Here is a 13,482-nt window from a genome sequence, read left to right on the forward strand (position 1 = left end):
TAACAAAAACACTTGCTGCGGTCAGGTGAGAGTTGAACAGTGGGAACCACTAGCAGGCCTCACAACGTGGCCTTAACAATGTTTAAAACTGACATATACAGAATAACTCACAGGACAGAAAATAAAAATAGATATACCATGGGTGGGGGGATTTTACCTGGGCTTTTGGGGGAGTGGGTTTGAGTGGGAAACTGTCAAACCTTCTTGATGACATCGCTTTGATGCTGGAGCTATTATAACACCTGGGACTCATTTATATCCCATTGGTCACCTGCCCAATCAAAAAAGTGCAGATAGACAGCTGGCTGTCTGTCTACGGGCAAAGATCAGGTTGCCACTTAGTGGCATTCAAGAAGATTTGATACATGCTTTCAACGGGGTAGCATGGTTGGAAGGTGGAGGGGGAAAACCTTGGTAGCAGGCCCCCTAAAGATAATAAAACTCATGTTTTTGGGCTTCTACCTCTTCACTGACAGATTTACCGAGTGGGGTCATAATAACATTAGTGTACAGTTCTGGTCACCACACTATAGGAAGGATGTGATTGCACTGGAGAGGGTGCAGAGGAGATTCACCAGCATGTTGCCTGGGCTGGAGCATTTCAATTATGAAGAGAGACTAAATAGGCTGGGGTTGTTTTCCTTGGAGCGGAGAAGGCTGAGGGGGGACCTTATTGAGGTATACAAAATTACGAGGGGCAATGATAGGATAGAAAGGAAGAAACGTTTTCCCTTAGTGGAGGGGTCAATAACCAGGGGGCATAGATTTAAGGTAAGGGGCAGAGGAGGTTTAGATGGGAGTTGAGAAAAAAAATTTCACCCAGAGGGTGGTTGGAATCTGGAACACACTGCCTGAAGGGGTGGTAGAGGCAGGAACCCTCACAACATTCAAGAAGTATTTAGATGAGCACTTGAAATGCCATAGCATACAAGGTTACGGGCCAAGTGCAGGAAAATGGGATTAGATTGGATGGGCGCTTGATGGTCGGCACAGGCGCATTGGGCCGAAGGGCCTGTTTCTGTGCTGTAAAACTCTATGACTCTAACATATAGAACCCCGATTTGGATGATAAATGATGCTCCTTGCTGGTGTCTGGCAGGCGTATAGCTTTCTAAAAGAAAAAGACCAGTTAAGGTGATGATGGTGGGTGGAAATGGAGTAAGAACAGGCCTATATGTTTAAGGAGGCAATTTTAACTGTGCTGTTGTCCTGCTCCTGCCAGGCGGAGTGAATTAAAATCAGGCCCCATACGTTAGAAGTACAGTATACAAAATGACCTCTATAAGTCAAGTGAAAAAAGATAATCATTTACAAAGTATTTTCATTATCTTATTCAGAAATCTGTGGTATGTACGCACAGGCTCTAAGTACTCAATAGTTATGAAATTGCAGAATCATGCAATTTTGTCCTCTTATCGCCAACAAATATTTTCATGTTACCTCAGATTCAGCTTTGGCATTTGCAGAAAGTGTAACTCACTAATGTTAAATAAATGTTATACAATGTGCGAATTGCTTTAAAATGAGTCATGTAACACTATCAATGCAACTAAAAGAACGGATGTGAAAATAAGAAACCTAAAAAGTAAATATTGGTGCATTTCTCAAAACATTTCCCACAGGGAGAACATATTAAGAGATCATTTTGATTAACATTTAAATGGGAACGGTAACATCATGGTAATGTCACTGGACCAGTAATCCAGAGGCCTGGGCTAATGCTCTGGAGACATGAGTTCAAATCCCACCACAGGGGAATGTAGATTTAAAAAAAAATAAAGTGGGTTTTCGCCGGGCACTCCGGTTTCCTCCCACAGCCAAAGACTGGCAGGTGATAGGTAAATTGGCCATTGTAAATTTCCCCTAGTGTAGGGAGGTGGTAGGGAATATGGGATTACTGTAGGGTTAGTATAAATGGGAGGTTGTTGGTCGGCACAGACTTGGTGGACCGAAGGGCCTGTTTCAGTGCTGTATCTCTAAAATAAAATAAATAAAATAAAAAGCTAATCTCAGTAATGATGATCATGAAATTAACAGATTGTCGTAAAAATCCATCTGGTTCACTAATGTCCTTCAGGGAAGGAAATCTGCCATTCCTACCTGGTCTGGCCTACATGTGACACCAGACCCAAACCCACAGCAATGTGGTTGATTCTTAACTGCCCTCTGAAATGGCCTAGCAAACCACTCAGTTATACCAAACTGCTACAGAAACTTTAAATAAGAATACACTACATGCACATTGCAGCGGTTCAAGAAGGTGGCTCATCACAGCCTATGATTGAATAAAAAATGCAGTCCAAATTGGAAAAGACAATTAAAAAAAAACTACAACTCTTAAATAAAAACAGAAAATAGACAGCAGATCCATCAACATCTGTAAAAATACAATATAACAATTCAGGTGTGCAACTTTCATCAAAACTGGGAAATGAAAGATAAAGAAGGCTTTAGTAAAATGTAGAAAAGAAAAGCAAGGAAGTGGGGAAGAAAAGAGACAACAGACAGTCCAGTGACCTAGAAGAATTTAACAGGTTGAATACCTTCAGAAACCTGTTAAATTATATAAAAAATCTGAGTGAGTGAATGAAAAGTTGGATCAAAACAATGTGTACTCAACTTAGAATATGAAAAGCATGGGGAAGGTATAAGGTCTGAAATAAAACTACAAACACAGGTCTGCTAGCCCCAACAAGAAAAAAAGGTCAACACCTGATTTCAGAACCCATGCTGCAGCTATCTTCTGATAAAGAGTTTGCAGTGAAGCCTTGAACCATCGCCCTTCCTAACAAAGTCTTTCAGCACCCACTGCTGAAAAAAATAGGTTGTAGCTAAGATTTAAAATGACTAACATCAAAGTTCAGCTGAGGGGTGCAGAGGTCCCAGGACAAAGTAGAGATGCTGGCCCTGAAACTGTCAAGCTTGGTTGGAACAGTGTAGGAGACAAAGGTGCAGAAATCAGATTGGAAATATGAGAAGTTAAAGTGGTATGCCACAAAGAGATCAATGCCACTGGCCAAACAGCCTATGCTGGAGTGTATACTCCACACAAGCGCCCTACCGCTCTAATTACCTCTTCCCACTCTGCTCCTGTATCCCTCTACTCCATTCTCCCACACGTTTGGTAAGGTGGTCACTTAATTTGCATTTGGTCTCCCCAACATAGGTCAAACCACACCGTGAGTAGTAAATGCAGTATATTATTTAGAGGAAGTACTTGTAAATGGCTGTCTCCCATGAAAGAAATGTTTGGAGAATTGGCTATTGGTATGGGAAAAGGTGAATGGACAGGTGTTGTATCTCATGTGGTTTCATGGGAAAATACCAGAAGGGTAGATTGAGGTTGGGGTGGTGGTGGTGGTGAAACGCAGAGAAGAGAGAATTGTGCTGTAGGTGATGGAAATGGCAGATGAAGTGATGGATGCCAAGGTTGGTGGGTTAGAGTGTGTAAATAGATGGTGAAAGGGACAGGAAGGGAACAAGGTCTGAAATGAAAAAGGAAAAAGAGTAGTTCTGCCATCCCCAAAATCAGAGGAAAGAAAACTGGCCAACACCAGAATTGGTGCAGAGTCCTCAATGAGAGTTGTGTTCATTATTGTTAGCCGAACTTTGCCTCTGTATTCCTCTTTCCCATTCTCCCTCATGTATGCATCAAACCTCTGCTTAAAATGCAACATTGCTTTCTGCTGCAATCCTCCATGTAGCAGCAAGTTCCACAGTCTCACCACTCTGTTTAAAGGTGGTCCTCCTAACTTTATTTGATCGGTTAGTGACTAAGTTATATTTATGCCCCCTGTTCTGAACTCACCCATAAGTGAAAACAGTTTCTGCACATCCACCCTTTCAAATTCTTTCATAATTTTAAAGACCTCCATCGGGTCTCCTCTAAGTCTTCTGTTTTACAGACAGAAGAGCCCAGCCCACTCAATCTTTCCCGATAGCTGCAACCTCTCAATTCTGGTGACATATTGTAAATCTTTACTGCACTTTATCCCTATCCTAATTCTCAATTTGTTACCTATGTGCCTATAGATTTACTTTACTATTTCATTTTATATTCTTTCATATTTCATTTCCTCTTTCTTCCAAAATGTCCTTTTAACCTCTTACCCAAGATTATTCTTAAAACCCACCTCTTTGGACAAGCCCACCTGTCCCAAAACCTTCTTTAGCTAGGTGTTGATTTTTGTTTAATTATCCTTCTGTGAAGTGCAATGAGACGTTTTCTATGTTAAAAGGGCTACAAAAATCAAATTGTTATTGCATTTGTTGTTGATTGTTCTTCGTCCACATCAACATAGTTTCAGACCTGCATGACAACAGTGCATTAGGATGTTAACCCAGTTATCATTCAAAAAATATTGAAGCTCATAATGCACTTTTACACTACAGAATTTCATGATTACAAAGAATTTACAGCATAGAAACAGGCCATTCTCTCAATTAGTCTATGCCAGTGTTTATGCTTCACACGAGCCTCCTTCCACCTCACCGTATCAACATATCCTTCTATTTCTTTCTCCCTCATGTACTTATCTGGCCTTCTGTTAAATACAGCTATGCTATTTGCCTCAACCACTCTATGTGGTAGCGAGCTCCACATTTTCACCACTCTGAAAAAAGAAGTTTCTCCTGAATACCTTATTGGATTTATTTGTGATTATCTTATATTCATGGCCTCTAGTTTAAGACTGCCCTATAAGTGGAAGCATCTTTGCTACGTCTACCCTATTGAACCCCTTCATACTTTTAAAGACCTCTATTAGGTCACCTCTCAGTCTTCTCTATTCGAGAGAAAAAAGCCTTAACCTATTTAGATTTTCCTGATAGTTGTACCCTCTCAGTTCTGGTATCATCCTTGTAAATCTTTTTTGCACTTTCTCCGATCCTTCTGTATATTTTTTGTAATATGGAAATCAGAACCATGCATGGTCTAAGTGTGGTCTAACCAAGGTTCTATATAAGTTTAACATAACTTCACTTTTGAATTCTATTCCTCTAGAAATGTACCCAGAGATCCCTTTGCACCCTACCCTATTTAGACTCCTATTTTCCATGGAGAAGGTGGTGTCCTTATTCCTCCTACCAAAATACACCACATCACACTTATCTATATTGAAATTCATTGGTCATTTACATATCCATTCTGCAAGTTTCTGAACAACTTCTTGCATTTTGATGTCTTCCTTGGTACTAACAGTACCTCCTAATTAGGTGCATCAAGATCGAAAGTTAGCATAAATGGACAATAAAGGAGCAATGATAAGATTTTGATTTCCTAAGAATGGCACATCATCTGCAGGCTCCATCTGATTCCGATAATCCATTTTGAGAGATTTTTATAGTCTTAAATTTTAAAAATCTGAAAATTTACATGGATGAGCTAAATGTTTTTGCTTTCTCAGGTACAGTATATAGTGGAATAAATCTTACCTCATGGTAAAGGTAAATGAAGATTAATATGGGAACTGCAAACCTCATCACACGGACCTGTAAAAACAACAGACCTAAAGGTTAACTAATGCCAGTAAATGTGGGTTCTGTGGCTCAGTTGGAAGCACTCATGCCTCTGAGCCAGAGGTTTTGGGTTCAGGTCTCACTTTAGGACTTGATGTCCTCACAAAGAGCATTTGTGATGTGGTTTATCAAGTTGTCAAGCCGCCTGCAAATCCTTCCAATACTCCACACTATTCTCCAAGGGAAAGAGCATGAAGATACAAAAACAATACCGGTAGATTGAAAACAGGCTAACATTGTACTCATTTTCAAAAAGGACAAAACAAAAGCAGTCATTGGCAACTACTGACCCATTCATCTTACTTCAATACAGTCATAGAGTCATAGAGTTATACAGCACAGAAACGGGCCCTTCGGCCCAACATGTCTGTGCCAGCCATCAAGCACCTATCTATTCTAATCCCATTTTCCAGCACTTGGCCCATAGCTTTGTACACTATGGCATTTCAAGTGCTCATCTAAATACTTCTTAAATGTTGTGAGGGTTCCTGCCCTTCAGGCAGTGTGTTCCAGATTCCAATCACCATCTGGCTGAAATTTTGTTTTCCTCAAATCCCCTCTAAACCTCCTGCCCCTTACCTTAAATCTATGCCCCCAGGTTATTGACACCTCCGCTAAGCGAAAAAGTTTCTTCCTAGCTACCCTATCTATGCTCCTCATGATTTTATATACCTCAATCAGGTCCCCCCTCAGCCTTCTCTGCTGTAAAGAAAACAACCCTAGTCTATCCAGTCTCTCTTCATAGATGAGATGCTCCAGCCCAGGCAACATCCTGGTGAATCTCCTCTGTACCCTCTCCAGTGCAATCACATCCTTCCTATAGTGTGGTGACCAGAACTGTACACAGTACTCCAGCTGTGGCCTAACTAGCAATTTATACAGCTCCATCATAACCTCCCTGCTCTTATATTCTATGCCTCGGCTAATAAAGGCAAGTATCCCATATGCCTTCCTAACCACCTTATCTACCTGTGCTGCTGCCTTCAGTGATCTATGGACAAGTACACCAAGGTGCCTCTGACCCTCTGTACTGCCTAGGGTCCTACCACCCATTGTATATTCCCTTGCCTTGTTAGTCCTCCCAAAATGCATCACCTCACACTTCTCAGGATTAAATTCCATTTGCCACTGCTCTACGCATCTTACCAGGCCATCTATGTTGTCCTGTAATCTAAGGCTTTCCTCCTCACTATTTACGACACCACCAATTTTTGTGTCATCTGCGAACTTACTGATCATACCTCCTATATTCACGTCTAAATCATTAATGTACACTTCAAACAGCAAGGGTCCCAGCACAGATCCCTGCGGTACACCACTGGTCACAGGCTTCCAATCGCAAAAACAACCCTCAACCATTACCCTCTGCCTTTTGCCACGAAGCCAATTTTGGATCCAATTTGCCAAATTGCCCTGGATCCCATGGGCTCTTAACGTCTTAACCAATCTCCCATGCGGGACCTTATCAAAAGCCTCACTGAAGTCGATGTAGACTACATCGACTGCTTTACTCTCATCTACACATCTAGTCACTGCCTCGAACAATTCAATCAAGCTTGTTAGACCTGATCTCCCCCTGACAAAGCCATGCTGACTATCCTTGTTTAATCCCTGCCTCTGCAAGTGGAGATTAATCCTGTCTCTCAGAATTTTTTCCAATAGTTTCCTTACCACTGATGTTAGACTCACCGGCCTGTAATTACCTAGTTTATCCCTGCTACCCTTCTTGAATAATGGTACCACATTTGCTGCCTTCCAGTCCTCTTGCACCTCTCCCGTGGCCAGAGAGGATCTGAAAATTTGTGTCAGAGCCCCTGCTTTCTCTCCCTTGCCTCACATAACAGCCCGCGATACATCTCATCTGGGCCTGGGGATTTATCCATTTTTAAGCCTGCTAAAACCTCCTCCCTTTCAATGCTAATTTGCTCGAGTATATCACAATCCCCCTCCCTGATCTCTACACTTACATCATCCTTCTCCATACTGAACACAGATGAAAAGTAATCATTAAAAACCTCACCTACGTCCTCCGGCTCCACACACACATTGCCACTTTGGTTCCTAATGGGCCCTACTCTTTCCCTGGTTATCCTCTTGCCCTTAATATACTTATAAAACGCATTGGGATTTTCCTTTATCTTGCCCACCAGTGTTTTTTCATGCCCCCTCTTCGCTCTCCTAATTACTTTTTTAAGTACACCCCTACACTTTGTATACTCCTCTAGGGCCTCCACTGTTTTCAGCCCTCTGAATCTGCCATAAGCCTCCTTTTTTATCCTTATCCAATCCTCTACATCCCTTGACATCCAGGGTTCCCTGGACTTGTTGGTCCTACCCTTCACCTTTATGGGAACATGTTGGTCCTGAACTCTCACTGTTTCCTTTTTGAATGACTCCCACTGGTCTCATGTAGACTTTCCTACAAGAAGCTGCTCCCAGTCCACTTTGGCCAAATCCTGTTTTATCATATTGAAATCGGCCCTCCCCCAATTCAGTACCTTTATTTCCAGTCCATCTTTGTCCTTTTCCATAACTACCTTAAATCTTACAGGGCGGTACAGTGGCTCAGTGGTTAGCACTGCAGCCTCACAGCTCCAGTGACCCGGGTTCAATTCTGGGTACTGCCTGTGTGGAGTTTGCAAGTTCTCCCTGTGTCTGCGTGGGTTTCCTCCGGGTGCTCCGGTTTCCTCCCACATGCCAAAGACTTGCAGGTTGATAGGTTAATTGGCCATTATAAATTGCCCCTAGTATAGGTAGGTGGTAGGGAAATATAGGGACAGGTGGGGATGTGGTAGGGATATGGGATTAGTGTAGGATTAGTATAAGTGGGTGGTTGATGGTCGGCACAGACTCGGTGGGCCGAAGGGCCTGTTTCAGTGCTGTATCTCTAAAACTAAAAACTAAGTTATGGTCACTATCCCTGAAATGTTCCCCCACTGACACTTCTACCACTTGTCCGGCTTCACTCCCTAGGATTAGGTCCAGTACCGTCCGTTGTCTTGTAGGACTTTCTAAATGCTGGCTCAAAAAGCTCTCCTGTATGCATTTTCAGAATTCCGCCCCCTTTAAGCCTTTTGCACTAAGACTATCCCAGTTAATATTGGGGAAGTTGAAATCCCCTACTATTATTACCCTATTATTTTTACACCTCTCTGAGATTTGCCTACATATCTGCTCCTCTATCTCTCCCTGACTATTTGGAGGCCTGTCGTACACTCCCCCTTTTTGTTTTCAAGTTCCACTAATATGGCCTCATTTGAGGAACCTTCTGAGATAGCATCCCTCCTTACTGCAGTAATTGACTCCTTGATTAATAGTGTAATGCCACCTCCTCTTTTACACTCCTCCCCCCCGTCACGCCTGAAGATTCTATATCCTGGAATATTGAGCTACCAGTCCTGCCCTTCCCTCAACCATGTCTCTGTGATAGCAATATTATCATATTCCCATGTGTTAATCAACGTCCTCAATTCATTTGCCTTACTTGTAAGACTCCTTGTGTTAAAATAGATGCAATCCAGCTTTGCATTATTTGCTTGTGCCTTAACAGGTCTATATTTGCTCTGCTTTCCAGACTTACTTAATTTCTCTTCTACATTTGGCTGTGCATCACCCCCTACTGTACCTCCACTCTGTATCCCATCCCCCCCCCCCAAAACAGCATTCGTAAACCTCCCAGCAAGGATGTTGGTCCTGTTCCAGTTCAGGTGCAACCCGTCCAACTTGTACAAGTCCCACCTTCACCAGAAACAGACCCAGTGATCCAGGAAACTAAAGCCCTCCCTCCTGCACCATCTCTTCAGCCATGCATTCATCTGCTCTATCCCCCTATTCCTATACTCCTAGCACGTGGCACTGGGAGTAATCCAGAGATTACAACCTTTAAGGTCCTGCTTTTTAATCTGCTACCTATCTCCCTAAATTCTTGTTGCAGGACCTCATCCCTCTTTCTTCCTATGTCATTGGTACCAATGTGAACTACGACCTCTGACTGTTCACCCTCCCTCTTGAGGATGTCCTGCAGCCGCTTCGTGACATCCTTGACCCGAGCATCAGGGAGGCAACATACCATCCTAGAGTCACATTTGCGGCCACAGAAAACGCCTATCTGTACCCCTTACGATAGAATCTCCTATCACTATAGCTCTTCCACTCCTTTTCCTCCCCTCCTGTGCAGCTGAGCCACCCATGCTGCCACAGACTTGGCTCTTGCTGCATTCCCTTAAGAAGCTATCTCCCCCAACAGTATTCAAAGAGGAATATCTGTTAGAGAGCGAGATGGACCTAAGGGACTCCTGCACTACCTGCCTAGTTCTTCTACTCAGCCTGGTGGTCACCCATTCCCTTTTTGTCTGAGAGTCTTTACCTGCGTTGTGACCACCTCCCTGTACGATCATCTCAGCCTCGCAGGTGCTCCACAGCCACCGCTCCAGATTCGAAACGCGGATTTCGAGTAGCTGCAGCTGGAGACACTTCCTGCACGTGTTCGCCCTGGACACTGGAAGTGCCCTTGACTTCCCACATTGCACAGGAAGAGCACTCCACATTGCCGAGGTGCCCTGCCATGACTTACCCTTAATTTACTCAAAAATTTTAGATTATTTACACTAGGGACCTTGATTACCTAAAAATCACTACTTACTAACTAAAACAAGTTAGTAATAATTATTAGTAATTATTAATAAATTAAACTAATTAAAAACAAAAAAACACACTTTAGTAGTACTAACCTACAGTATAAAATAACGGCATTGACTAGAGTCATAGAGAAATACAGCACTGAAACAGGCCCTTCGGCCCAACGGATCCGCGCCGATCATCAACCACCCATTTATACTAATCCTACATTAATCCCATTTTTTCCCTCTCACATCCCCACCTTCCCTCAATTCTCCTACCACCTACCTACAGAACCGAACCCGGGTCGCTGCAGCGGTGAGGCTGCACCACTGTGACTACCTCCAGTAAAATTTAGGGTTATCTTTAAAATAACTTAGTAAGTAGCAGCCAACATGGATTCATAGGGGCAAGATCCTGTTTGACCAATGCCATAGGCTTTTCATAGGAAACGACATGCCAACTGCACTACAGTAAACCTACAACTTGGTGTATCTAGATTTTCAGAAGGCATCCAAAAAAGCTGCATGCAAAAGGCTATAAAATTAAGCTCACAGCTGTGGGAAATTCAACTGAAATCTTGGAAATGGATACTTTGTGAACATGTATTTTGATAATTCTAATTATTTGAGTTGAAATAGTATTTACAACTTGCCACTAGGTGTCAGTGCTATGGCAGATAATCTTGCTTTTATAAGAAGTAGGAGTATTTTTTGAACCTAAGAATTAATGCTGTATGTCAAACAATGAATTGTTTCACACTCTTTCCAGCTCAATAATGTACATAGCATGATATCTTTTTTCATACCTGCAATTTTATTATACTTTTCCAAATACACATATTAACCATATAGCAGCTAGAATAGATTAAAAATAGACTACCGGAGGCTTCAAAAAATGTACACAATTTCTAGACTTTTTATAATTAACAACTATTGAATGGGCAATTGAATAGTACTATGGGATTCATCCGTCATTAATCTACTGACTTATTTTCTCTAATTGATTTTGACTTTTAGAAACTGCTGTATCAGAAGCAATTGCCTCTTCTATTTTACCATCATCTGAAAATTTAACTTATTTGCATTTAATTTCTGAAGCCAAGGGCATTGATGGAAATTAGAAACTGTAGTGATCCCAATGGTGATCCTTGAGGAAACCCATCTTTGTCATAACTACTTCACTTTCCAACTTTAAGCTAACAATCCAAACAATTTAAATCAGTTTTACAAGAAATTTTCTTAACTTATAAATTCTGTATGTGTTAACTACACAATGCAAACTTAAAATACATAATTGATCACACCTCAATGCTGAAGTTATTTCTTGCATTACATCACTTTTTAGTTATTCTGAATGTTTCTCAGCTACTAAAATGTTAACTTCTCTGTTGGAGCCACATATTGAGCCAATCACTGTTACCTAACCATCTTTTTACTGCTACTGATTTTTCTTAAATTACATAATTGCAGGGTCACAAATTCCTGTGTAAAGTCTGCCCTTAATTACATTTTCAGTTAAATAAAAGAATTGATATTATGTGAGAAAAGAAAGTCAGCTGTTAATGAGATCACTGACAATTCCTAAGCATAGGCAACAAAGAAGGTCTAAATAAATGACTGCAAAATGCTCTGGCCAAATATATTAAAATAGCGGGTAAGTCTTTGTAGCAATTAAAAATACGAGCAATGTAATGGTTGTTAATTAAGGCAGTACTTGTATGGTTAATGCTTAGAAATGCTAATGGATAAAATACCGGAAAGCAATTATTTAACTTGTGTTTAAGGAAAAAGTATGCAACATGTGTCATTCTACACGTTGATGAAATCACAACTGGTGACATCTTACTTATGCAGCAAAAAAAAATTGATAGTGTGGGACAAATTGTGCAAAAAGTGACTTCACCTTAGCAAGAAAGTCTAGACATAACTCTTAATAGCCAAGAACATACCATACATCTTTATTAAGGAGAACAATGGACATAAATATTCCAGACACTAAAAGGCAATTTGTTAAACAAACTACATTAGACATAAACTTGAACGTCTAATTCAAAAATAATGGCACACTATGTCTCTGCTAATGGCACTGACCCACTGAGGAGAATACAGCCGTATTGCTTTGAGACTTAGACTCCACAAATGATTGCTGCAAATTGCTGCTGATGCAAAGACACACATATGGGATGTCCACAGATATTTCATCCTGCAACAAAAGAACTGAGCTAAAAGAACTGAGATAAATCAGTACAACGTAAATCTAAAAACTATTTTTAACCAGTAAATTTTCATCACAGAATGGTGTGCATTTTGAAACAGATTGCCCCATTGCTAAAATTTAAAAATTGGGAGAAATAATTGCCAATTGTACAATCTGTGGTGAGTAACTTACCTACAGATTGCCCAAAGCCTTTCTACCATCTACAAAGCACAAGTCAGGAGTATAATGGAACTCTCCACTTGCCTGGACAAGTGCAGCTCCAACAACACTCAAAAAGCTCAACACTATTCAGAACAAAGCAGCCCACTTGATTGGCACCCCATCCACCACCTTAAACAGTTACTCCCTCTACCACTGCCACACCGTGGCTGCAGTGTGTACCATCCACAGGATGCACTGTAGCGACTTGCCAAGGCTCCTTCGAAAGCAACTTCTAAATCTGCAACATCTGCTGCCTGGAAGGACGAGGGCAGCAGGCATATGGGAACACCACCATCTGCAAGTTCCTTTCCAAGTCATGCACCCTCCTGACTTGGAAATATATTGCATTATCTTCATTGCCGCTGGGTCAAAATCCTGAAACTCCCTAACATCACTGTGGGAGTACCTACACCACATGCACTGCAGTGGTTCAAGAAGGCAGCTCACCACCACCTTCTCAAAGGCAATTAGGGATGGGCAATAAATGCCAGCCTTGCCAGCAATGCCCACACCCATGAGCGAATAAATAAATAAAAAGTTAATAGTGGAGCAATGCTACTGGTTCAGCATCTTTTGGATAATTGAGTTTAAAAGTGCAGCTGCCACTTGCCTGAAGCTGCTGTAACCTTTACACATAAATAATGGTGAGCCTCATTGTTATCACATGCAGCAGTCATGGCTCAATTGGTAGTAATCTTGACACTGAATCACAAGGTTGTGGGTTCAAGTCCCACTCCAGGACCTGAGCACTAAAATCTCAGTGGACATTCCAGTGCAGTACAGAGGGACTGCCGCACTATCAGAGGTGCCGTCTTTTGGATGAAACATTAAACTGAGGCCCTGTCTTCCCTTTCAGGTAGATGTAAAAGATCCCATGACAAAAAAAGCAGGAGTGTTATCCCCATTGTCCTAATATTTATTCTCAAT

At 41.6% G+C, this 13,482-nt stretch overlaps 1 protein-coding gene across 9 annotated transcripts in view; it reads right to left on the reverse strand.

The window, feature by feature from the left end:
- The window catches only part of dpy19l3 (dpy-19 like C-mannosyltransferase 3), a 120,183-nt gene that overhangs the window by 20,630 nt on the left and 86,071 nt on the right, over positions 1–13,482 (reverse strand). For all 9 annotated transcript variants that reach the window (XM_068049328.1, XM_068049325.1, XM_068049324.1 and 6 more), the window contains 2 exons: positions 12,228–12,339; positions 5,434–5,490 (listed from right to left, as the gene is read on the reverse strand). In XM_068049328.1, coding sequence (XP_067905429.1) covers positions 5,434–5,490; positions 12,228–12,339 — 169 coding nt within the window. The remainder of the gene's footprint in view (positions 1–5,433; positions 5,491–12,227; positions 12,340–13,482) is intronic.

Source organism: Heterodontus francisci, chromosome 17 (genome assembly GCF_036365525.1).
Source record: "Heterodontus francisci isolate sHetFra1 chromosome 17, sHetFra1.hap1, whole genome shotgun sequence".
Lineage (NCBI taxonomy): Eukaryota > Metazoa > Chordata > Chondrichthyes > Heterodontiformes > Heterodontidae > Heterodontus > Heterodontus francisci.